Source organism: Sus scrofa, chromosome 16 (assembly GCF_054392235.1).
Source record: "Sus scrofa isolate SSC_HxYL_T2T_F1_AM1 chromosome 16, Sscrofa_HxYL_maternal_Yorkshire_Landrace_v2.0, whole genome shotgun sequence".
Taxonomy (NCBI): Eukaryota; Metazoa; Chordata; class Mammalia; order Artiodactyla; family Suidae; genus Sus; species Sus scrofa.
The window spans coordinates 76,414,933-76,442,900 of record NC_139398.1 but is presented as its reverse complement, the minus strand read 5'-3'; the positions used below and the strand labels follow the sequence as shown (position 1 = coordinate 76,442,900).

The 27,968-nt window shown below is 36.8% G+C and overlaps 1 protein-coding gene across 5 annotated transcripts in view; it reads right to left on the bottom strand.

Annotated features, from left to right (window-relative positions):
- RNF145 (ring finger protein 145) overlaps positions 1-27,968 on the bottom strand; it is a 62,968-nt gene that overhangs the window by 18,607 nt on the left and 16,393 nt on the right. For all 5 annotated transcript variants that reach the window (XM_085001874.1, XM_085001873.1, XM_085001876.1 and 2 more), the window contains 3 exons: positions 13,476-13,567; positions 4,310-4,545; positions 1,580-1,755 (listed from right to left, as the gene is read on the bottom strand). In XM_085001874.1, the coding sequence (XP_084858000.1) occupies positions 1,580-1,755; positions 4,310-4,545; positions 13,476-13,567 (504 nt within the window). The remainder of the gene's footprint in view (positions 1-1,579; positions 1,756-4,309; positions 4,546-13,475; positions 13,568-27,968) is intronic.

The following is a 27,968-nucleotide window of genomic DNA, read 5'->3' as shown; positions in this document are numbered from 1 at the left end:
AATGCTTAGAGAGATATAAACTAATTAAAGAACCATATGGGAACTTCTCTATTGGGCACCAAATTAAAACATTCTTATACTGAGAAGGGGGAATCTATCCTACCTATGGTAAAAGAATAGAGAAGAAAATCATTTTGACAAGATACCTAGGCGTTACCTAAAACCTCAGAATTACTTTCCTACTTTGTAAGTCCAAATTCATTCACAGCTTAATTTGTTAACCTTATGACACTATACTTCATTTTTGATTGTGCTTCATTATGGATAATAATATGGTTTAAAACACGACCAACCTCAGTCCCATCCTTAGGTTATCCTAACCACAGAACTGTGTGGCTCTTTTTCTCTTTAAATTCAGTTACTTTTTGGATTATTTCAAACTTCTGTATAAATATCTCCATAATATTTACATAAAAACAGTGAAACTTAAATATGAATTACCCATTAAAATGTACCTGATATCAATTTATTGCACATTTATAGAAGCTACTTTAAGTCTTAAAAAGTACAAAATCTGACTCAGTTCCAATAAGTTTAATTATTTTTTTAAAACAGGTATCACCCCATGACATTTTTATTTACTTTGTAATGTTTTCACTCTTAACAAGTAACATGCTCCTTAAAGGAGTGTAAATTTGTCTTAAGTTTCTCACTCCCTACACCATTTGGCACACAGTACTGCATCATTTTGGATGGCTGAGAAACTAAAACTCAAAACTTTTATTCACCTATATGTACTTTCCAGGAGTTTCTTTCTTGCCTTTTAAAGTGACAATGAGCAAGGGAATGAAGATGTATACCCATCTGCTAGATTCTGAGGGCTTGAGATTCAAGCCTGGAATGGAAAAATGGCAAATGTCTAGCATAAGCTCACAACAAAGACTGAGGGGGAAAAAGAACTCTTGATGCCTTAAGATATTTTTAAAAAATCATTTACCTTAAAAATCAAGTCTTAGAATTCATTTAGGTTAAACTATAAAATACTGTGATATACCCATTTTACCATTATTTGACTCTATCTCAATACTGAAGCAAAACATGACAAATAACAGGACAGAGTAAAAGCGTATAGCTAAGTCACAGGGTTTGGACTCAGATGGGGTTTGAGGCTGCACTCCTGCTTCTAGCACTGTCCCCCGAGGCAAGTTACTTTTGGTACAGTTTCCTCTGCTCTAAAATGGTACCTTTCTCACAGGGTTGCTATAAAATTAAGTATGAAGAAGTGTTCACTAGTGCGGCTGGCACATATTAAATACTCAAAAAAAGTGAGTTATTTTTAGTAATGTATTTTCCTTTTCTAATAATTTAACTTGAAACTGAAAAAACATTTTTACAATTTGCTACGTGCCTTTCCACAAATCATTTGCTGCACTTTGGTCCACAGTGCAGCCAAATATACCACCATTACTATATTAGTACCTCCCTGAATTGCCAGACCTATGAATGAAAATCCTATCTTAATTAAATATGTAGCACTCTAACACAACTGACAAAAGTTAATTTGTAAAACTTACTATGCCTAGATCAAAGTTTTCTCTTCCTAAGGTTACATTCTGTATCATACACGCTTAGTAAGTACCTTGTCAGGAAAAGGAAAAGAAGCCTCTCTCGTGATGCGGGCTGATCTCGAGTACTGAAATAGGAGTAAATCTGAAGAGCAAATAAGACGAGCCAGAAAACCATGAACAGTACAGGGACTACCAGTTGATTCCACAGGGACATTCCCAAGGCTAGAAGGCCATATACCTCCACTACCTGAGGAAGAAAATAAGATAGGAAAACATCTTGTATCACTACCATATACACTTTTAAACACAAAAGAGTTTTACTCTAAAGTACTTAAAGAGAAAAACTAAATAGCTTTTCTTTTTTTGCAGGATTGTTTCAGCTAAATTCCTCAGAAGTTAGCTCTTAGGAAATATCGTAGTGTTTTTTACACCACTGGAGTAAAAAAACCATGGTGTTTTTTACACTGGTTTTGCATTATTATTAACAATTGACACACTCATCAAATGGCAACAGTGAACTGCCCTAACAGGGCAAGGATAACACTAAAATAGTCACATTCAGAGTAAAACTATGTAAAGGCAGTTTGAGGAGGCTTGGTAAACTTACTCATGTCTAATCAAAATGATCAGGACTGGCATGAACAAGGCACTACTGCCTGAGGTGCTAGGACAAAGGGAAATGTAAAAGAATTTGCCAGGGTATGTTCAGGAATGTCACACATGAGAAATGGTTTGATGGAAGACAGAATAATCAATCATTTGAGAAGTCTACTCTATTGTGGAGCAAAGACAGTTGGCAAGTCCTTTCCCCCAGATAAATCAATTCCCCTTGCTCTTACTGCGTATTTATCAAACATTTGTCAAATGACCTGGTCTGTCAAGTATATTAACACTAGCAAAAAAGACACAAATAAAAAAGTACACTAAGCTTCTGTAAGTCAATAGATTCTCTGTCTAGCTTATAAAACAATCTCTTATGAGACTGATTAGGAGGAATTAATTCTTACAATCTGATTAATCCTAAGAGTACAGATGTAACCAAGTTTCTAGAGTTACTAAGCCAGGGACCAGAGGCTAGTAACACAACAGGGTACTGCCAGGTAGGTTACAAATGTTAACCTAAGAAGCCAACCAGTCCTCCTGGAACTCTCGAGATAATATCAGAATGTTTCAGTAACTCTAAAGACCTTAAATTAAAATACATCAAATTGCAACTTGTTTGGGTTTCTAATTAATATCTACTTCTGGGTAATAAAGATCCAGAAGTATCAAGTTTAAATACACTGACCTGCAGGTTATTCTAAATTTACATTTTTTTCATCTGTAAATCAAATATTTTTTCTAAAATGGAGTCGAGACTAACCCCTATTTTTCCTCAACTAAAAAACACTGAAAGAAAAGGAGAATTGTCCAGTTAGCTGCAAAGTTATTATCAGCAAACTGATCATTGAGCAGTACTTTTCCTCCTTTCCATTAAAGGAACAGACCACTAAAAAACCTGATATTTTCCATTTCTTGCCTATCCATTCTTTCCAGGTCATGAATTTCATAACCTGTATTTTATTTTCAACTACAATCCTAGTGATACATGAATCTCACAGCAACCAAAAAAGTAAACATTTCATTGAAAAATGGAGGTTTTGTCCTTAAGGTGATTAAATAAACAGTATCCAAGAAATATTTACTGAGTATCTACTGCTTCTTACAAATAAGGGTAGCTCTGTAAGACTGAATTCAGATAAAAAATACATAAATTTGTCATTCTGAATCTGAATAAAACAACCCTTCCCCCTGAAGAACCACTTTCAATAAAGAATGAAAATAACTTCATCTTCCCTGGAAGATGTACTTTCAGGAAAGTTGCCCAAGTTAATTGTTATGTAAGATGATGAAATCAGTAGAATCAGGCTGAGGCCAAGAGCTTAGGGAAATTTTTCTGGAAAATCTGCCCCTGAGGCCACAACAATAGCAACAAGGAACCCTTCACTTAGTACTATCAGTTTGACCAATCTGAAAGCTTCCTGTACCTTAAGGTCATATGCACAGTATAGAGGCAGAAGAGAATGCCCATTTTAATACTCTCTTCATACCCATGCCAGTTTTAAGATCTATTTTATACACTGAAACTTACTGATTAAATCAAATAGAATTATTTATGTCCTGAACACCTACTGTTTGTGTCTGAGAGTAACCTAAGAACAAAGACTTAAAAAAAGCTGGATAAACAGAAGGACATTCTGTTGGCAAAATCAGTTCAAGTATCATATCTAAACAAAATCTGTCAGACCATAGCCCAGAACTATTTAACTTCTCAGTTCAAATAAATCAAACAAATGTAAGGAAGAAACTGTAATCAGAGTAGGATTATCATCAGGGAAAAAAACTGGCTTTGACGTCTAGGTATTCAATTCTACATTATTCTTGTCTTTGTTAAGTTACCACTGAACATTATCTGCCTGGCACTGAATTCATTCAAGCCTTACTATTAGCCTATGTGTTAAGTACAATGTTATTATTAGTTATATTTTACAGATACATGAACTTAAGGGACTAACCCCAGGTTACATAGCTAGTAAGCAGCAGCACCAGAGTGAAAACTCAGTCGGCTTCCAGAGAGGAACACACTTCACTCTACTGCTTCTCAAGAGAACTTAATAAAGAGTCTCAGATGCTTAATTGGGTCCAAAATAGTTGCTATTCTGAAGCGGTCAAACTTAATGTTAATGTGACCATGAGTGTAAATTATAAGAGAACTAAATCTTTAACATGCTCTATGTGGAATTTTATCTACATTGTCTTACCTGAACCAACTCTCTGTATGCAGACTTGGCAAGGTTATAAGGTACTAGAAGGTTAGACCCAAGAAAATAGAGAACTTCCAATCCAGTAAAAATCATAGCAAATTTGTTGATGATAACAATTGTTTCCAGAGGAACAAGGCAGAGGCGTGCTAGCAGAGGAAGCATGTGAGCTGAAAAAAGCCAAATCTGCTTTGTTTTCATGACACAGGAGCATAAAGTACACACCACCAACTGACCTAAAATGGGGAGGAAAATGCATTTAATTTTGAGATTTGATATCCACAAAATCAAAAACAAAAACACTGTCAGTAAGGATGATGACACAGCTTTTGAAGATGTCTAATTAGCATCCCTTGGATAATATTTTAAAGTTTTAACTTCATCTGACCATAATTACATACTCATATGTTCTGTGACTTCTGAGCACAAATTCCTTGGGATCGACTTGAAAATAACAGCACAAAGATCTATTGTCTTTATTACATTCCAGATGGTATATATGATATGCAGAAAGTTTTTTTAAATGTATTTTCAGTATTTTAACTATTTTTAACAATTCATTTACTACCAAATATATTTAGCTCCTTTTACAAAGGCCCTCAATATTGAAATGTTCTGGTCTAGAGGTGGAAAGTATAAAATCCAAGAGATAAAGCTGTCCAAGATCATTCTATAATGAGATTTATTCTGAAATTTTCGATCTTTAATTACTTTCACAGGCTCACACAAGCCTTTCCAAATGACTCAATAATGAAAGTTAGAACTAAAACGTTTAAACAACAAATTCTTCTCACAGAGGATTAATCATATATGATTATAAAAAAGTTAGGAATACAGAGAAATAAAAAAAGAAAAAAATCTCCATCTCCTATAATCGTGTTACCCAAAGGTAGCTCTGTCAATGTCTTCGGTTCATTAAATAAAGTACTGAATGTAAAGCCTTAGCACTGCATCTGAAACCTAGTTAGTGCTCAATAAAAGGCATTCACATGATTTGTTACTTTTTCAGATTTATTCTACACATGTGAACATACACAAATGTTTTAGACAAAGGGGATTATAGTGTACATACAACCAGCTTTTTTCATTTAATACATATTATGCATACATCTCTATAGTAAATATATATACTTGGGTTTGGGGGTAATTACTGAACATATAATGACATAATATTAGATTTAGTTATCTTCAAATATTTCATAATTAGGAGTTCCCATTGTGGCTCAGTGGTAACAAACCCAACTAGTATCCATGAGGAAGCAGGTTCAATCTCTGGCCCCACGCAGTGAGTCAATGATCCAGTGTTGCCATAAGCTGTGGTGTAGGTCGAAGACGAGGCTTGGATTCCACTCTGTGGCTGTGGCATAGGCCGGCCACTATAGCTCTAATTCGACCCCTAGCCTGGGAACTTCCATGTTGCAAACCTAAAAAGACTTTTTAAAAAATTCATGCCTATAAAAAAAAAAGCTTGTAAATTTATGACATCCTTGTATAAACTACTTGGAGCACATTTCCTAATATTTTCTTAGTCTAAGTTTCTGAAAGGGATTACTGAGCCAGACGAAACATTTTTTATGGCTTCTGACACACACTGTCAATTGCCCTCAGAAAAAAAACACCCAGTGTACAGGGTCCCCATTTTCCCACTGACTTGCCAGCAGTAAAAATAATTTAAGAAAGGGAAGGACAAGGAATTAACATTACCAATAAATCTATAAAAGCTTTTGCAATGATTTGGTGAAATGCTTGTTCACATCCTTTGCTCATTCTTATGCTGGGATCTGTAGCCTTGTGTTGTTTGATCAAGATATGAATCTCCTTTGCCATGTGCCTGTATTTTCCCAATGTGTCACTGGAATATTTTAATAACTTTTTTCCCTTATAGTAGGGAAATTTTTATTATAAAAAGTCAAGCCTATCAAGCTTTTCCTTAACTGTTTCCTACTTTCACTGCCATGGTTAATTACACTACTCCCCCAACTCAAGATTACACAAGTTATCACCTAAATTTTTTAGTATTCTTTGTTTAATAATTAATATACTTGGAAATTGTCTTAGAATATGATAAAAAATAAAGATCTAAGTTTGCTTCTCCAGATATGGAGTCAGTTGTCTCAAAACTAGCTATTGGAATCATCCAGTACTTTCTCTCTCTCTTTTTTCTTTTCCTTTTTTTGCTTTTTAGAACTGCACCTGTGAAATACGGAAGTTCCCAGGATAGGAGTCAAATCGGAGCTATAGCTGCCAGCCTATGCCCCAGTCACAACAACATGGGATCCGAGCCTCATCTGTGACCTACACCACAGCTCACAGCAATGGCGGATCCCTAACCCACTGAGCAAGGCCAGTGACCAAACCCACATCCTCATGAATACTAGTTGGATTTGCTTCCACTGCACCACAACAGGAACTCCTCATCCAGTTCTTTTTGAAATGCCACTTTAGTATTCTCCAAAATCTTTTGTATGTATTTGTGTCATACTTGCTATTTTTTTAGTGATCTACTCTGATGACAGTACCACACTACTCCATTTCTCTGACTGGACAAGTCTCCTTTAATTGCTCCTCTCAGAATTTCTCAGAAATTCTTAAACATGCTATCTTCCAAATTAATTTATAAATCAGTCATTTTCTTCCTTCTTGCCAATGAAAAGCAAAACAATATTTTTGTGTTCTATCTATATTGTTAGAAGAATACAAAAATGGAAGATCATTTATATACAAAGCTGAACATTTATTAACAATCTACTACGCTGTAACACATGTGGTATTTTATCCCACAAAGTATTATTATTATTTTTTTTAAGGGCCACACCCAAGGCATATGGAGGTTCCCAGGCTAGGGGTCCAAACAGAGCTGTAGCCACAAGCCTATGCCAGAGCCACAGCAACATGGGATCCAAGCCGCATCTAAGACCTACACCACAGCTCACGGCAAGACTGGATCCTTAACCCACTGAGTGAGGTCAGGGATCGAATCTGTGTCCTCATGGATCCTATTCAGATTTGTTGAGCTACGACAGCAACTCCCACAAAGTATTAATATTAGCCTTTAAAGAACTGATGTTCAAATCACATGAAAAACATTCATAAGGCATTTTAAAAAAAGAAGAAAACTCATGATAATAAAACTGAGACAAGTGGGCACCTAGTGATACAGGTCAACAAAATTTTAGGGGACAGAAAACAAAGATGTACAGGCAACTAAGTGTGGTTTTAGCCAGGCCACTATTCTTTCCCAACCCTGGGAAGAAGGCAGAAGTTTGCTCTCTGGAGATGCTGAAATAGGCTCCTGGATACCATGCATAGGCCAGGAGAGATGTGAGGTGCAGTGCCCCAAAGAAGAGATTATTATTATTAAAAATCTGCACCCAGAAAGATGAGATCTCTCTAGGTCTCTCAAACACTGCTGCCATGCTCACTGCCACCCAACTCTAGTCACTGAGACCAGCTTCCCCTAGAGGGGACAGAAAGATTCCTCCTTGGGTAAACTGACCAAGTCCAAATGAAAAGACCTATAAATATGCACACTTAGGAGTATCCTCAAAAACCTGAACACCAACCACAAAATACATTAGTTGGTAAGCTTTAACAAGGTTCCAATCAACAACTCAGTAACAGTTTAATACAAACGATCACACAAGGACCTCAGATATTTATGTAAAACTCTTGGTTTAGCAGCCTCGGATGGGGTCTAAGCATCACTATTCATAATTTGTTATTTAATATAACCAGGTGATTCTAATCCAGGCTTAAGAAACACTGCTGTCCCACATAAGATAAAGACCAAAACAAAAAGAAAAAAGATTTCAGGGGAAGTGAAGAAAATGCAAGGAACAAAAGAAAGCCTCAAAGTAAACAATATCTAAGAAATCTAAATGACTGTCACAAAGAAAACAAACTCCAGGATATTAAAAACAACAAAAGGGTTGGAAGATAAAGTTAAGAAATCTCAGAAAATAAAAGAGAAAGAGACATAAAGAAAATAGAAGAGTAAGTTATACAGTAGAAATTGGCACAACGTTTTGTAAATCAACTACACTAAGAAAGAAAGAAAGGGGAGTTCCCGTCGTGGCGCAGTGGTTAACGAATCCGACTAGGAACCATGAGGTTGCAGGTTCGATCCCTGCCCTTGCTCAGTGGGTTAACGATCCAGCGTTGCTGCGAGCTGTGGTGTAGGTCACAGATGCGGCTCGGATCCCGCGTTGCTGTGGCTCTGGCGTAGGCTGGCAGCTACGGCTCCGATTAGACCCCTAGCCTGGGAACCTCCATATGCCACGGGAGTAGCCTAAGAAATGGCAAAAAGAGCAAAAAAAGAAAAAAAGAAAGAAAGAAAATGAAAGAGAGAGAGAGAGAAAGAAACGAAGAAAGAAAAGAAAGTAAGTTAGGGGCTCAATATGGGAGGAAACTTATTCAATTAACAGGGTTTCCAGAAAGGAGCAAGAGAGAAAAGAGCATAGAGAAAATGATGGTGAGTTGAGAGAGGCCTCTGGGGACTGATACCTGAGAGTAGAGGGTTGTGGTGTGGAAAAGAGCTGATTTTCATCATAAAACTGTGGTATTTCTTGACTTTTAAAAGTAATTATACTTCTTTGATTAAAAAACTACCTAAAATGCCAAAAGAAATAAAAGTATTTATGGGAAATGCTTTAATACTAGGAATGATTAGGAATTTTCATTCTGGCATATTTTACTTTCACTGTACTCACAGCTACAATATTTAAATTTCCTTGTTCAGCATGATGTAAACTTCCTCTAAGCTCTGCAAATTCCCATAAGTCTAGGCCAGCACATTTAGTGTTCAGCCCTGATTACAGGCTTCATTTATCTACTTCACAGCAGAGTATGACTCACATGCTATGATTCTAAGAGAAAACTACTCCTGCTATTTAGGCAAAAGAAGGAAGGAGTTAGTGTTAGCGGGAATCTTTTCTACACTGCTCCCAAAGAATAGGAAGCTGTTTAACTGGACATGCTGATTCCAAACGGACAATTCTGAATAAATCAAAAAGAAAATGAACTCTTTGGATTTCAATATTCCACTATAAGAAATAACTCCAAGAAATCTGTAACCCTAAGAGTTGATGACATATTCAAATTACTTAGTTTTTCATTAAAAGCTCATTAGTGAAATTAAAGAAGAGGAACAGAAAGTTACTTTAAAGTCAAAGTCTAAAGAAAAATGCTGCTTAATAGTTCATGGATTTTATTTCCAATTAATTGAATCTTAGTTGAGTAAACACACTGTCATAACCACTGACAGGGAAAATCTAAGGAAATATACAGATTTATAATAAATTGCAACAATCACAACATAAAGAGAACACTTTATGAGTTTTCTAACCTAGCAAGTATTTTCATCCTTGGATGTTACCATTATGGAATACACCAACTCACAGAATAGAGCCACTAAGCGACATTATTTTGGAGCCCTACTGTCTGTGAAGAAGAGTATTCTCCTGTACCTAAGGCAAGTTTCATAATTTTTCTAAACTTGCACAGGTTACAGCCTCAATCTAATAATAAACAAAACTTTGAAACTGATTTAAAGTTGTGGCTTTTCACCATCACATCCAAAAGAATAAAATACCTAGGAGTAAATCTACCTAAAGAGACAAAAGACCTGTACTCTGAAAACTATTATAAGACACTGATGAAAGAAATCAAAGATTCCATCCACAAATAGATGGAAAGACATACCATGCTCTTGGATTGGAAGAGTCAATATAATCAAAATGACTATACTGCCCAAGGCAATACACAGATTCAATGCAATCCCTATCAAATTACCAAGGACATTTTTCACAGAACTCAAAATATTTTCAAGTTTGTCTGGAAGCACAAAAGACCCAGAATAGCCAAAGCCTTCCTGAAAAAGAAAAATGGAGCTGGAGGAAACAGGCTCCCTGACTTCAAACTATACTACAAAGCAACAGTCATCAAAACCGTATGGTAGTGGCACAAAGACAGAAATATAGATCAGTGGAACAGGATCGAAAGCCCAGAATTACACCCACGCACCTACAGCCAACTGAATATACAATGGAGAAAAGACAGCCAGTTCAATAAGTTGTGCTGGGAAAACTGGACAGCCACGTGGAAAAGAATGAAATTAGAACACTCCCTAATGCCATACACAAAAATAAACTCCAAATGGATTAAGGATCTAGATAGAAGACCAGACACCATAAAACTCTTAGAGGAAAACACAGGCCAAACACTCTCTGACATAAACCACAGCAACATCTTCTCAGATCCACCTCTTAAAGTAATGACAGTAAAAACAAAAATAAACAAATGGGACCTAATCAAACTTAAAAGTTCCTGCACAGCAAAGGAAACCCTAAGCAAAACGAAAAGACAATCCACAGAATGGGGGAAAATCTTTGCAAATGAAGCGACTGACAAGGGATTCATCTCCAAAATTTATAAATACCTCCTACCGCTCAATACCAAAAAAACAAACAACCCCATCAAAAAATGGGCCAAATATCTAAACTCCAAAGAAGACATACAGATGGCCAAGAAACACATGAAAAGATGTTCAACATCACTCATTATTAGAGACATGCAAATCAAAACCATGATGAGGTACCACCTTATACCAGCCAGAATGGCCATCATCCAAAAGTCTACAAATAATAAGTGCTGGAGAGGGTGTGGAGAAAAAGGAACCCTAGTACACTGTTCGTGGGATTATAAATTGGTGCCACCACTGTGGAAAACAGTATGGAGATTCCTCAGAAAACTAAACACAGAACTACCATTTGATCTAGCAATCCCACTCCTGGGCATCTATCCAGAGAAAACCATGACTCACAAAGACACATGTTCTCCAATGTTCACTGCAGCACTATTTACAATAGCCAAGACATGGAAACCACCTAAATGTCCATCAACAGAGGAGTGGATCAAGAAGATGTGGTACATATACACAATGGAATATTACTCAGCCATTACCAGCATTTTTAGCAACATGGATGGACCTAGAAATGATCATGCTAAGTGAAGTCAGCCATACAATGCGATGCCAACATCAAATGCTTTCACTGACATGTGGAATCGGAAAAAAGGACAGCCTGAACTTCTTTGCAGAACAGATACTGACTCAAAGACCTTGAAAACCTTATGGTTTCCAAAGCCGACAGTTTGGGGGATGGGGGAAGCGCTGGGGTTGTGGGATGGAAATCCTATAAAACTGGATTGTGATGATCATTGTACAACTAAATATGTAATAAATTCATTAAGAAATAAAATAAAATAAAGTTGTGGCTTTTCCTCTACTCTAGCTCAGCCTCCTATGGCATCAGAGAAAAGCTACAATTGTGAGAGGGAGTGAAGAGGTTACAACAAACTTCTTCCTTTTTCTGCCAGCACAACCTCATGCTCTTCCTGACTGACTGAAGCGGGCAGAGAGTAAGGAGAAGGGGGAAATAGGGAACACTTACTCCACTAAGTTCTTAAAATAAGGTGTTGGTGCTCCCTGGAGTTGGAGCGTTTACAACAGATATCCTTTCTCTGGGGCATTTTTTAAGAATTCTTCTGACTGCTCCTATCACCATGGATCTCTCACCTGCAGTACCCTTGATGCTTGTTACATACCCTCCTCTGGCTGTTTTTGGTTCTTTCCTCAGCTCCTGGGAATCTGGAAATTCAATCCTTGTTAAATCTTCTCATCCTTTAAAGGGGCCTCCTGGAAGGACCTAAGGCAATCCCATAGACTCTTGGGGCCCTCATCTAGTCCACAGCAAACTAACATCCTTTGCCTACAAATATTAGATGATACAGAAGAATCCCACAAGACATTCTGACCCCATAGTCATAAACCCAAAGGCCAGTCAGCCCACTGTTGGCCTTTACATCAGATTGGAATTATAATAGTAACCATATATAATGTTTAATATTCTGGAAACATCATTTTATAAGGAAAAAGAAGGAAAATTAATTAACAGTATATTCTATTTAACCTAATATATCCCAATTGATCACATACATTCAATCTATATTAAAAAATTAACAACACATTTTGCATCTTTTTTGTATGAAGTTTGAGCAATCGCGTATTTTACACTACAGTACACCTTAATTTGGACTAGCCACATTTCAAGTGCTCATGAGCTACTTGTGGCTTGTTTCAAATGGTGCAGCTCTAGATTTTGCAGGCCTAAATCAGACACTAGTCTGCACTATCCCTTTTAAGCCACAAAAACCATGTGACTCTCCAAATGGTCCACCACTAACTTCCAAAATGTGACAGGCTGGGAAGGTATTCTGAGAAAACAGCTCTCTAGAGAAATCCTCCTTTAAACTCCAACATTCAAACTCTTAATAACCTCTGCATGGGTAAGTTTAATAATCACATACACGTTTTCTCTCACTTCCTTTTTTCCCACTCTGGCATGGCAGCGTCTGGAAATTCACTTTGGAATATATCTGCATGGTTAGTGTCCTAGCAAACACTTTTGTTTTAAACATCCCACTACCTGAATATTTCAATCATGTCTCAAGATTGTGCTGTTTCTGGCACTTTATTTTTACTATAGGATAACGGCTTTTAACAATAATAAACAACATTAAGACATTTTAGTCTTACAAAGTAATTATTAGCTTTATTTCAAAATTAATCTTCCCAAATACTTAAACAAAACACAAGCAAGTACAGGCTATATGAGATTACAAACATGTAAAATAAGAAACACCTATGTACGGGAGAAAAAGACTAATAAGAAAATATAACATTTGAGCTCCCATTGTGGCACACCGGAAACTAATCTGACTAATATCTATGAGGATGCAAGTTCAATCCCTGGCCTCGCTCAGTGGGTCGGGATATGGTACTGCCATGAGCTGCGGTGTAGGTCACAGATGCAGCTCGGATCCTAAGTTGCTGTGGCTGAGACGTAGACCGGCAGCTATAGCTCCGATTTGACACCTAGCCTGGGAACTTCCATATGCTGTAGATGCAGCCCTAGAAAGCAAAAAAAAAAAAAAAAAAAAAGAAAGAAAGAAAGAAAATATAACATTTAACAATGGCTATATTTTGAAAGAGTCAAGAATAACTGAGTATTCCAATATTTTTTTGTATTGCATGTGCACCAATTTTATACCATAGTAATTAAGACTGGTTCATTCCTACCTACACTTTTCCTTTTTTTATAATACTTACCTATTAAGGCTGTGGTAAACCGATTCATGGACAGGGGTTCTAAATACATGGGTCCTTCATAGGCTGACTCCAGTTCACTCCGAACGTAGTCCCTAAATAAGTAAAATGGTTAGAACGTATTAGATACATTCCAAACACATACGGGAGAGAAGTAGCTAAAGCACAGTATTCTTATAAAAAGCACATTATGTTAATAACACTTCTCTCCCCATCTATACTTAGGAAAAATTTAGGTACCAAAAATTACAGAGGGATGGCCTTCATCTCCTTCTTCCATGGCTCTGGAAACAGAATTAACTGAAATTGAATTTTACTATGCAGAGAAGCAGCCAAAGCACCACTTCATGGGATTTTCTTTCTTCCCAAGGCCTTATTAAATAATTTATGCCCAGGAAAACACCAGCTGAGATGCCATCTCTCAACCCTATTACTTAATTGACAACACCTAATAATATTACATTAAATTTCCCCTCTTTTAGCTAGCTTCCACCATCCCTATCTTATTTTTTTCAAAGTTTTGTCTCCAATTATACTTAATTAGTTACAGGTAAAATCACAAAACTGACTTGTGGCAAGATGATCCTTAAAAAGTCATTTTTTTAATGCATTTTATTGAAGTATAGTTGATTAACAACATTGTGTTTCTAGTATACTGCAAAGTGATTCAGTTACACATACATATATTATTTTTCATATTCTCTCCTCTTATCGTTTATTACAGAATAGTGAATATATATAGTTCCCTGTGTTACATGGTAGGACCTTGATGTTTATCTATAACAGTTTGCATCTGCTAATCCCAAACTTCCAATCCATCCCTCTGCCGCCTCCTTGGCAACCACAAGTCTGTTCTGTCTGTCTGTGAATGTTTCTGTTTTGTAAACAGTTCATTTGTGTCCTATTTTAGATTCCACAACTAAATGATATCCTATGGTGTTTGTCTTTCTCTTTCTGAATTATTTCACATAGCATGATAATCTCTAGGTCCATCCATGTTGCTGCAAATGGCGTATGTCATTTTTTATGGCTGAGTATTGTTCACACACACACACAAATATCTTCTTCATTCATCTTCAGTGGACACTGAGGTTGTTTCCATGTCTTGGCTATTGTAGACAGTGCTGCTATGATCACTGGGGTGCATGCATCTTTTCAAAGATATAATTCTGTCTGGATACATGCCCAAGAGTGGTAGTGCTGATCATATAGTCCTACTTTTAGTTATCTGAGGAACCTCCATACTGTTCTCCACAGTGGCTGTGCCAATTTACATTCCCATCAACAGTGCAAAAGGGTTCCCTTTTCTCTCCACACCCTCTCCAGAATTTATAGTTTGCGGACTTTTTAATGATGACCATTCTGACTAGATAGTACCTCATTATAGTTTTGATCTGCTTTTCTCTAATAATTAGCCATGTGGAACATCTTTTCATGTGCCTGTTGGCCAGCTCTATGTCTTCTTTAGAAAAATGTCTATTTAGGTCTTCCACCTAGTTTTTGATTGGGTTGTTTTTCTGTCTCTGAGTTGTTTAAGCTGTTTGTATATTTTGGAAAGTAATCCCTTGTTGTTCTCATCATTTGCAAATATTTTCTCCTAGTCTATACAATGTTCCTTCTTTTGCTTATGGTTTCCTTTGCTTTGCAAAAGCTTCTAAGTTTGATTAGACCCCATTTGTTTTATTTTTGCTTTTATTTTTATTGCCTAGGGAGACTGACCTAAGAAAACACTGGTACAATTTATGTCAGAGGATGCTGTGCCTATGCTCTCTTCTAGGAGTTTCACTGGGTCTTGTCTTAAGCTTAAGTCCTTTAAGCCATTTTGAGTTTACTTTTGTGTATGGTGTGACGATGGGTTCTAACTTCACTGATTTAGACACAGCTGTGTCCACTGCATATTCTTGCCTCCTCTTTGGAAGATTAATTGGCCAAAGGTGTATGGGTTTATTTCTGGGCTCTATTCTGTTCCACTGATCCATGTCTGCTTTTGTGCCAATATCACGCCTTTTTTATTACTGTAGCTTTGCAGTATTGCCTGAAGTCTGGGCAAGTTATACTCCCTGCTTTGTTTTTTTTCTTTGGGATTACTTTGGCAATTCTGGGTCTTTTATGGTTCCATATAAATTTGAGGATTATTTGTTCTAGTTCTGTAAAATACATCATGTGTAATTCAATAGGAATTTTATTAAATCTGTAGATTGCTTTGGGTAGTATGGCTATCTTAAACTTAATTCTTCAAATTCACGAGCATGGAATATCTTTCCATTTCTTCCAATTATTTGCAATTTCCTTTATTGTTTTGTAGTTCTCAGCATACAATTCTTTTACCTCGTTGATCAGGTTTATCCCTAAGTATTTTCTTTTCTGATGTGATTTTAAAAGGGATTAAAAACTGTCACTTTCAACTCTACAGGGAATCTATAATTAGAACTACAACATTTAAGTATGCTACAAATCTATTTTGAAATAAGTTTTTAATCAAATCTAATATTCCATTTTAAATATAACTGACTTAACATTGATTAGTGAGAAATAACATGATTTAAGTAGTGGCCAAAGAGCCTTTACACTCGGAGAAAACAGAATTTTTAGGGCAGAGGCAAGAAGCAGAGGAAGACATAATTTAAATTATTATCAATAAGTTTCATGGTAACAGAACACAGTTGTCTTAAGTTATTCAGACATCAAAGTATGGAAATTTGTGTAAATAAATTCTGCTTTTTTTTCAACTGCTGAATGCTTTATTCCTTGTGCTTCAAAACAGTTCAAATGTTTCCAGTAATGCTGGAAAACTCATATGACTATATTTACTTTTTCCATGAAACTACTTCCTATTAGGCAATCAAGCTGAATTCCTTTAGCATAACAGCCAAACAAGAAATGACCCTTACATAATAAGCAGGAAAGTATTGCCAAAAATCAAAATTAAAAACTAAGATAAAAATTTTAAAGCAGTTTTGGAAATGATTATTTAGAAAAAAAAAATCAATGAATGACTAGGCTTCTTGAGTGATTTAGCAATTCTCCTCTATCACTCTATAATATTTCCAACAAATAATGTATTAGCAGTCTCTACTGAAAGAGAAGACCAAATTCTTAAGAGGAATGATTCTAATGCAGTGGTTGTCAATCAGGAGTTGAAACCTGTTTTAAAGTAGAGAGAGACAAATGCTACAGAGGTGCAAATTACATAGGTTAGTAGAAGAAACCATCAATATAGTCATTATATATTATATAGTTTTAGGATAGAAAGCTAAAGAATTAAGAGAATTATGAAGTTTCATTATAAAATACACATAAATACCACTTGTGTTTACAAAATCTTTGAAAATGCTATTAAAGAAACAGATTTACATTTAAAAGAGATCAAACTCTGAGTCCTAGTACTATCTAAGCCTTTAAAACCAAATAATTTCTTTTTGGCCATAGCATATCCCTCTCAAACAGATCTAGTTTAATAAGAGGCCAGGGACAACATATAAAGACAGAAAGCTTGCTGCTTGCCAGGGGCTGAGGGGAGGGAAATTGGAAATAAGTATTTAAGGGTACCAGCTTTTATTGTGGGGTAATAAAAACATTTTGGAATTAGTGATAACGGTTAGTTGCACAACATTTTGAACATATTATGCCACTGAACTGTTCACTCTAAAAGGTTAATTTTGTTATGTTAATTTCACCTCAATAATTAAAAAAAAAAAAAAAAAAGGCAGGGGTGGAGCCTACAAGAGAACTATCCCCAAGGGGAAAAATAAAAACGTGACCCAAAAGGACCTCAGTTCCAGGAGCTCTCCCATGTGAGGGCCAAGGGGAGAAGAGGGCAGCGTTGGGTTCCCTGTCATGTTTTCTCTCACATGTTTGCTTTTGTCACCTAATTATTGGTGTTTCACGAATCCAACAAGGAACCATGAGGTTTCGGATTCGATCCCTGGCCTCGCTCAGTGGGTTAAGGACCTGGCGTTGCCATGAGCTGTGTGGTAGGTTGCAGATGTGGCTCAGATCTGGCTTTGCTGTGGCTGTGGCATAGGCTGGCAGCTACAGCTCCCATTAGACCCCTAGCCCCATATGCCCCGGGTACAGCCCTAAAAGGACAAAAGACAAAAAATAATAATAATAAATAATTATCGGTGTTTCATAATAAAATTCAGAAAAGTCAACATTATCGAGAATCTCTTATTGCTGAAGCATTTGTTAAATGTTCTGCTTTACTGCCTAGCCTACTGTAGTTTACTCTGGTTTTTTTTTAAAGGGTCGCACCCAATGTGGACGTTCCCAGGCTAGGGGGAACTTCAGAATTGGAGCTGTAGCTGCTGGCCGACACCACAGCCACTCAAACACCAGATCTGAGCCAGGACTGGGATATAAGACACAGCTCACAGCAACGCCTCAACCTCATGGATGCTGGTCTAGTCTAGTTCATTATTTTTGGCTGCATCCAGGGCATGCAGAAGTTCCTGGGCCAGGGATCAGATGGAACCTGCACCACAGCAGAGCAACCAGAGCTACGGCAGTGACAAGCCCGGATCCTTAACTCACTAAATCCACCAGGGAATGCCAGTTTACTCTCTTTTTTAAAAGTCTTTTGTTTTTATTTAGTCCCTTACCTTAAAGTCTAATTTCACATAACAAAACTTCTAAAGCAAATTAACATTCTCCATACTTTAACCCAAAGAGAACTTGCTAAAAATATGTTGCCAGCACACTGCTATGCTCTGGGAATACTGAAGCAGACAAGAAAGACATAGCTGCTGTTAGGATGAAGCTTACAAACCAGGAGGGGAGCTATATATTAAACAAATGCTTATCCTAACAATTATTTAATTACAACTGTGACAAACGCTGTTATGAAAAAATAGAGAATGATGATTTTTTAAATTTTTATTTTTATGTCAACAGCTCTATTTATTTAAAAACTATTTTCATTATCTTTACTTCTAGATTCATACTTTTCCATTAAGCTAGTTCTTTTTGCATTTTATTTTACCTATTTTTACCTTATTTTACCTCCCACCTACTTCATAGGGTCATTACAAAGGGTTTAATGCAACAACTTCCTTGTCTTTATTCTACCCTATATTTCTCTGTTGTTGTTGGTTTTTTTTAAGTCTCCTCTTAACTTTCTAATTCTTTTTATAACTACCTTTTAGTTCTTCTGCACTTTTCATATTTCATTACTCCGTAATTTGCTGAGACTATAGGACACTAAGGGACATCTACATTTTAGAATCATCATCAACCTTTAGGCTTTAAGAACAACACCCTGATGTTAAAGTTCCCTGCCCCCAAGCGCTCCCTCCTCTGTGACCCTAGGAATAGGTCTCTCTCAAAGCTGCAACCTCCCCCAGGACTGCCCAGCTTAAGCCACTGGATCAGTCATCCCACCACAGACATTAACATCTTCCCTGGGTACTTTAGAGCCTCTCTCCTTTGCTCAACTCCCGTCTCTCAAGACCATCTTCAGCATCTCTCTGTTTGGATGACTCATAATAAGCCCCATCTCAGGAAAGACAGCTGGGCCTAGAAAGCCTGCAGGCCTCTTTGGACCCACTGAGCTTGGCCTGCCAGAACGAGGGCAGTGATTTTGGTGAAGGCTAAACAACTTGTCTTGCCAAGCAGCCACTACTCTACTGTCCCTTCTGAGAGAACAATCTAGGCACTGCATTCCAAACTATACAGAAAAATTGGGAGGCGGGGCATCAACAAAGATCTCTAAGTTATGTATACTGTCAGAGGATCTCATGCTGGCAATGAAAACTTTTGGTTACTCAGTCTTAACAGAGTGGGTCACAGACAACATTAAACACACACACAGACAAGAAAATAAGTCTAAAAAGGACCCAGAGAAGGAATTATTCAAATAATGAGTCATTTTAAGCCAAAATTTAGTCCAAGGAAAGAGCCATGAATTTCCAATTTTTAACAGAATTTTCTAACTATTTTAAGACTGAATCACATGAGATGTTCAAAAGTAGTATCAGAATTTTTCAATTTAGAAGATTTAAATAGTAGAATGTATTAAGCTGGTCAGAGGCAAGAATTCCTTCCTTCCACTAGTAACTGGGAAAAAACCTCCTTCTTAAACCCCTCTTTTCATTTGAGCAATTTCTGCAATGCTGACAATCAACCCTGAGTACCAATAAGCTAAACACTTTGAAAATCCACTTATCTACATCCCCTACGGTAGTCTACTCTCTTTCCACTGTAACTGTTTGGGGGCATAAGGAATGTGTAAGATACATAAAAAGAGCCCCCAGGGACAGGTTCCAAATTCTTATTATAAAGAGAAGCATACAAGTTATAATAATAATAATAAAAATAAAATAATAATGAGTTCCTGTCGTGGCACAGTGGAAACTAATCCAACTAGGAACCATGAGATTGTGGGTTCAATCCCTGGCCTCACTCAGTGGGTTAAGGATCCAGCATTGCTGTGAGCTGTGGTGTAGGTCACAGACATGGCTCAGATCTGATGTTGCTGTGACTGTGGCGTAGGCCTGTGGCTATAGCTCCGACTGGACCCCTAGCCTGGGAACCTCCATATGCCGCAGGTGTCACCCAAAAAAGCAAATTAAAAATAAATAAATAAATAAATAAATAAATAAAACCTAGAGGCTTATTAATTCATCAACTGATTGACGACCTTTATTTCTCACAGTCTCTTAAGCAACCTGGCTGAGTCACCGAACAACCTAGGAACAGTCTGTACATTCTGGTCACTTGAAGTTTTCAAACACTATTAATTACAAAGAAATTTAATCATTTCTACACAGAACAAAGTGGTGAGACTTCCAAGTTATCTTTCACAACATGTGCAAACAAAAGGCTCTGCTCAATTTAAGAGATCCTAGATATGGAGAGGTTCAAACACGAGTACCTACCACACTCTCAGCACTGTGCTAGCAACTCAACAGTTCATTTCCCCAGGGTCTCATTATTTAAATCTCCTCTGCCACACTGCCACCCTGTTTCTCTCTTCAGCTTCTTCCTGACCACCTACTAAACATTTAGTACCTAGACCTGATAATGCTCAAAAGAAGAAAACACATAGCACACCAAAATGGGTCAATTTTATCCCTGTCAAAATTAAAAGTTGAGTATATAATGATAAAATTCATTTCACAATGCCTTTACCTAATAAGCAGCAGTTCTCAACTGAGGAAAATTTTGTTCCCCAGGAAAAAACATTTGGCAATTAGGGACACTTTCTGGTTTCACAATTGTGGGGAAGGGATGCTCTGTGATCAGTGAGCAGAGACATGGTATCATCAACATCCCAGAATGCCTCACAGCAAAGAATGAAAGAAACCCTCATCTACAGCTTTGAATTTTACAAGCGTTCATAAAATGAAGAACTAGTTACCTGTATCCGACACATACATAACTCTTGGAATAGTTTTACTTGAAATCATAGCTACATACCCAAAACAAGGATGAAAAAGAATATACTTGCATCGTTTACAGCCCATGGGCTCTTAAGTCATATACATACAAAACTGATATATAGGTTCATAAAACCAACAATAAAACAAGGAATTTAAGAATAATGAAGTCTAAAAATTTTAGAGGAAAACACTTAACCTTGATGTAAAACCATGACAATATTCTCAAAGAAATGGTCATGTCAGTTAGGTTTTTCTTTTTTTCCCTATAATCTGGATTGTCTCAATTTTAAAGTAGGATTGGTACTGGAAAATATATTCCTTAGATAACTCAAAATGAAAAGCATAGTTTAGAATTTTGAGAATTAAAGACCCTGACATTTATCAAATTCTTATGAATTCAATTAGAATATTAATATTAAATGTTCATGCTACATTAACTGAGCCTACGGATTTTCTATAAAGTTTAAGTCTTCTGAATTGCAGGGTATATCCACTTTATAGACATATTTGTTTTTATTCACTTAAGGAAAATCAGCTTCATTATGTGAGTAAAGGCATACCTTGGAGATACTGTGGGTTCAGTTCCAGACTACCACAATAAAGTATCACAATAAAGAGAATCACAAGAATTTTTTGCTTTCCCAGAGCACATACAAGTAATGATTACATTATACCGTAGTCTACTAAGTATGCAATAGCATTATGTCTAAAAGAAATGTACATACCTAAATTTAAAAATACTCTGTTGCTAAAATATGCTAACCATCATCTAAGCCTTCAGCGAGTCAATCTTTTTGTTGGTGGAGGTCTTGCCTTGATCTTGATGGCTGCTGACTGATCACGGTCATGGTTGCTAAAGACTGGGGTGATTGTGGCCATTTCTTAAAATTAAGACAACAATGAAGTTTGCCTCGCTGAAGGACTCTGGCTTCCAAGAAGGATTTCTCTGTAGCATGCAATGCTGTTTGACAGCATTTTACCCACAGTACGACTTCTTTCAAAATTAGAATCAATTCTCTCAAAATCCTGCCCCTGCTTTATAAATAAGTTTATACAATATATAATATTCTAAATCCTTCTGCTGTCATTTCAACCATCCTCAAAGTGCCTTCACCAGGAGTAGATGCCGTCTCGAAAAAACATATTCTGTGCTCATTCATAGGAAGCAACCTATCAAAGTGTTGGGAGACTGCAACAATTCAGTCACATCTTCAGGTCCCACTTCTAATTCTAATTTTCTTGCTATCTCTACCACATCTACAGTGATTCCCTCCAGTGAAGACCTGAACCCCTCAAAGTCATCTATGAGGGCTGGACTCATCATCTTCCAACCTCCTCTTAAAGTTGATTTTTAGACCTCTTTCCATGAATCACAAATGTTCGTAATAGTAGAATGGTGAATCCTTTCCAGAAGGTTTTCAATTTATTTACTTTGCCCAGATCCATCGGATGAATCATTACCTATGGTAGCTATAGTCTTAACGGGATGTATTTCTTACATGATAAAACACAAAAATCAAAATCAAAATTACCCCTTGATACCATGGGCTGCAGAAAAGATGCTATGCAGGTTTTGTGGTTCCATTTATAGAACACAGAGTAGATTTTAGCATAATTCTTAAGAGTCATAGGATTTTCATAATGAGCACTGGCTTCAACTTAAGAGTCACTAGCTGCATTAGCCTCTAAGAGAGTTAGCCCGTCCTTTGAAGATCTGAAGCCAGGCATTGACTGCTCTTCGCTATAAAAGTTCTAGACTGGATCTTTTTCCAAAATAACACTGTTTTGTCTATACTGAAAATCTATTCTTTAGTGTAGCCACCTTCATGAATATACCAAATTTTATGTGTGTGTGTGTGTGTGTGTGTGTATATATATATATATCTCATCTTCTGCATAACTTGCAGCAGCTTCGAAACCAGTACTTGCTGCTTCATCTTCATGTTATGGAGATGGTTTCTTTCCTTAAACCTCAAGGACCAACCTGTGCTAGCTTCAAATTTTTCTTGGGCAGCTTTCTTACCTCTTTCAATCTTCACAGAATTGAAGAGAATTAGGGCCTTGCTCTGGGTTAGCTTTGGTTTAAGGTCATGTTGTGGCTGGTTTGGTCTTCTCTCTAGACCACTAAAACGTTACCCATATCAGCAATAAAACTATTTTGCTCTCTCTTCATGTGTTCACTGAAGTATCACCTTACTTTCCTTCAAGAACTCTTCTTTTACATTAACAAGTGGGCTAAATGGCACAGGAGGCCTAGTTTTCCTCCTATCTCAGCTTTCTTTTTTTTTTTCCGTCTTCTTAGGGCCACACCCGTGGCATACGAAGTTCCCAGGCTAGAGGTCTAATCGGAGCTACAGATGCTGGCCAAAGCCATGCCAGATCCAAGCCGAGTCTGCATCCTGCACCACAGCTCACAGCAACACCAGATCCTTAACCCACTGAGCAAGGCGAGAGGTCAAACCCATGTCCTCATGGATACTAGTCAGGTTCATTAACCCCTGAGCCACAACGTAAACTCCTATCTCAGCTTTCTACATGCCTTCCCCATTAAGCTTAATTATCTAGCCTTTGATTTAAAGTGAGAGACATGTAACTCTTCCTTTCACTTGAACACTTGGAGGCCACTATAGGGTTATTGGCTTAATTTCAACATTGTTGTGTCTTAGGAGATAGGGAGGCCCAGGGAGAGGGAGAGAGATGGGGAAAAAGCCAGGCAATGAAGCAGTCACAACAAACCATCTATTAAGTTTGACATCTTATATGAGTGCAGTTTGTGGCACCCTCAAACAATTAAAACAGTAACATCAAAGATCACTGAACACAGATCACCATAACAAATATAACAATGATGATGAAAAAGTTTGAAATACTGTGAGAATTACCAGAATGTGACACATGACATGAAGTGAGCGAATGCTTAGAAAAATGACACCAAAAGACCTGCTCAATGCACAGTGGCCACAAAACCTTGAATTTGTAAAAAAAAAAAAAAAAAAAAAAAAAAAAAATGCAGTAAGGCAAAGCCTAATAAAACAAGTATGCCTATACATGTATTAAAGGAAAAAATAGACCCAGCTTTTTAAGAGTTTATGAAATGTTCAATATTTGCAAACATCTTTTTCTACAGCCAATTTCTGAAGTACCAAATTAATTATTTACATTATCCAGGTATTAATTTTCCTTCTCAGGACAATACCACCCTCTACCTTGATAAAACTAGAGTGGAGTGAATGCTGGAAAGTATTTGTAAATCAAATAATTGCTGGAGTTCCCATCGTGGCTCAGTGGTTAATGAATCCGACTAGGAACCAGGAGGTTGTGGGTTCAATCCGGGCATCGCTCAGTGGGTTGAGGATCTGGCATTGCCATGAGCTGTGGTGTAGGCTGCAGACAAGAATAGGATCCCGAGTTGCTGTGGCTCTGGCGCAGGCCGGCAGCTACAGCTCTGATTGGACCCCTAGCCTGGGAACCTCCATATGCTGCAAAAGCGGCCCAAAAAATGGCAAAAAGACAAAATAATAATAATAATAATAATAGCAGCTAATGGACTGGTGTCCAGAATAAAAAATCCCTACAACTCATTCTTTTTTAAAGATAAATAACCCAATTATATAATAGGCAAAGGATCTGAATACACATTTCTACAAGAGAAATTTACAAATGGTTAATGAACACAAGAAAAGATGCTCAATATCATTAGCTATCAGAGACATGCAAGTCAAAAGCACAATGAAATATCACTCCACAGTTACTATGATAATTATACTAAAAAAGACAGATAACAACAAGTATTAGCAAGGATGCAGAGAAATGAACCCTCATATGCTGCTGGAGGAAATGTAATATTGCAGCCACTTTAGAAAAGCTTAAACATAGATACTATGTGATCCAGCAATTCCACTCCAAGATATTGGCCTCCCCCCTAAAAAATTTTGTCCACAAAAAAATAACTACTATTCACAATATTATTCCTAACAACCAAAAAAGCAGAAACAACTCAAATATCCATCATTAATAAAATGATGAATGCATTAATAAAATTTGGTATATTCATACAACAGAATATGATTTGGACAGAAAAATAAAAGTACAGACACAAGCTACAACACAGATGAACCTTGAAAATATTCTAAGTAAAATACGCCAGGAACAAAGGACCACATATATACAACTCAATGTATATGAAACATCCAAAATAAGCCACTCCCTAAAGACAGAAAAGATACTGACATGTGCATAGGGCTGGGGGAAGGGATTGGTAGGAAATGCAGAGGAACTGCTGACAGGTACAGGGTTTCTTTTTGGAGTGATGAAATGTTCTAAAATCAATGAATGTACTCAAACCCATGAGCTGTATACTTTAAATAGGTATGTGAATTTTATCTTAATACCGTTGGTTTTTTTTAAGATACTTGGTTATGAAGCTGCCACATGATCGCTTCTCGGCCTTTTGGCTAAGATCAAGCGTGCAGCTGCCACATGAAACCTGAACTATTACATTTTAAAACTAAAAAATTCAGTCTTAACATTCTATAAATGAGACATTCAAGACTCAATATTTATTAAATGTGACATTTTGTTAATAATTCATGGATAACAGATCTTTGCTAGCCTTTTTTGAGAGGGCACCAAACAGTGTAAATTATACTAAGATGAGAAACACTAAAATATGCCCTTTCTTGACCTTTGTTAATTTACTATCAAAACTAACTTCCTAAGATAGATATTGTCTTACCTCACAGTTTCAAAGAAACAACTTGCCAAAGCAACACATTTACTACATAGGAAAACTATTTCATACCCTACTGATCTTAAAACTAATTTTCTTTCCACTAACCATGCTACCTCCCTAAGAGGACTAAACTAGGAATCAGAAAACCTGAATTCAGATAAAAGTCTAGGACCATCCCTTCCTAGCAGTTTGCCCATTTGAGTTTTTTCATTTGTAAATCCCAAAGGATTATAATAAGGATTAAAATGAAATAAAAAGCAAGAAATGTTTTTGCACACTGTCAAACTTTAATATAATTCTTTTTACTGTTTAAAATAAGTAAAATGTCCTGATAATGAAAATAAACTATAAACATTGGAAAAAACATTCCCATAAACTAAAAGTAAAAAAGCTGAAATTGTCAAAGAGAAATAAACGATTAGGAAAAGGCTTTTCTTTATCTCTGACACTGTCAGGGTCCCCTTTATCCCTCCATAACAATTGTGAACTCGCTAGAAAAGCCTAGACGATAATACCACAGATAAAAATAGAGTGACATGGTTTCAGCCGTCACTACATCACTAAACCATATGGAAACCGAAAAACTGTAAGGTGAAAGTGCAGGTTCGTTGTTTTTTCACCCAGAATTATACTAACAAATAAAGGTAACAACTTTAACGGTTCTACCATCAACTCTGAGATTTCTTCAGCTGATCACCAAACTCCCATCAATTCTAAAAAGCTATCGTCATACAGCTATACCATGGAATGCTCTGCCATGAAAAAAAAACATTTTTTGAAATCTAATGACACAGGAAAATGCTCACAAAACACTGCTACACAATAAAAGCAAGACATAAGAAAGTTGGTTAAAATTCTCTGAGCATTTACGTCATGTGTCAGACACTGTGCTTAGTTTTTTACATGCTTAATCTTAACTGAATCTTTACAACAGCCCTTGAAGAAACTATCAGCATTTTATGGAGTGAAAAAGCTGAGACATATCTTTCTGATAAGTGATCCTAAGGTTACAGAGCAGTAAATAAGGAACATGGAATTTGAAACTATCCAATCACCCAGCCATTTTCCCAAAACACATAGACTTTTTAGGTGCTGAGGCACTCATTTACACACTAGAATGGTGACTCAGGAGCCCACACTAGATACTCCCTAGATATCATTTCTGTTTAAAATGAATACATTAAAATAAGGAAGTGTCTCCACCTTGACCTTGTGCTCAGATTCAGAGGTAGCTGAGGAAGGCCAGAGGAATAGACTGTGTCAAGGTTTGGGACTGGGGGTCCTGAATGGGAGGATACCATGTGGTCTGACTCATGCTGATCCTTGGACTCTAGACTAGACTCTGTGGAGAAAAATGCTACAAGTGGTTTCCGTAAAGGAGGCTAGGATACCAGGACATACTTGTGTGACACAAAATTAGAAAAGTCATTGTCTACACTTTAAAGCAGCTTGATTTAAATCACTGTGACAATTACTAGAAATGCAGCACTACTTTTGCAGCCCCATATTTTGCAATTCTGACATTGGAGGACATAACCCTGGACAAGGACAGCAGCAGAAGTTAAAGACGCCACCTCCAGGTACCATTTTAAGCAAAGGAAATCAACCAGACAGGAACAGAGGAGAGTTACGTGTGAGAAGATTGAGTTTCTAGGAAATACTCTGAAGACTTCCAGAAATAATTAGATGAAATAAGGAGGTGCTGCTTCAACAAGAGAGGCCGAGAGTCAGTGATTATTAGTAATTTTTACTCTTTTGTATCCACTGAAGTGGTGAAAACTTGAAGGTATTAGAAAACTTAAACATGAGAACTTTAACGGGTTATCTCTGAGTGGTATAATTTCAGGTGATTGCTACTGCCTTTAAACTGTCTGTATTTCTCAAAAACTATCTACGGTAAACAGTATAATTTTATAATCGGGACGGGGGTGGGGCGGTAGGTTTTTAAAAAGTCATCCATTCAATTCTAGTAATATAAAAATTCTATTTCTAAGATTAAATTTCAAACCTACACCAAAATCTGTGTTTAAAACCTCTAGACAATTATATCTGGCTATATATGCAAAGTAACTGTCACTCTTCTAACTTCGAGTATATTTTATTTCAGTTATACATTTCGATCAAAATAAAGGAAATATTATACATGCAAATATATTCTACCCCATTATATTTATTGTATGGCTTTTGGTTCACCTGTACTTTAATATTCTATTTCAAAGCAGAAGTTCATATTCATTGGTAGACCAGAGTCTTAAAATTTAAAACCAGCAGACCAAGACAAACAGATAATACCTCACAAGAAGCAGATGTTCTGAGCTCTACAATTTACCTCATGAAATAAAAACTAATATCAATCATCCACCATATCCATGGTTGCACCTTTTG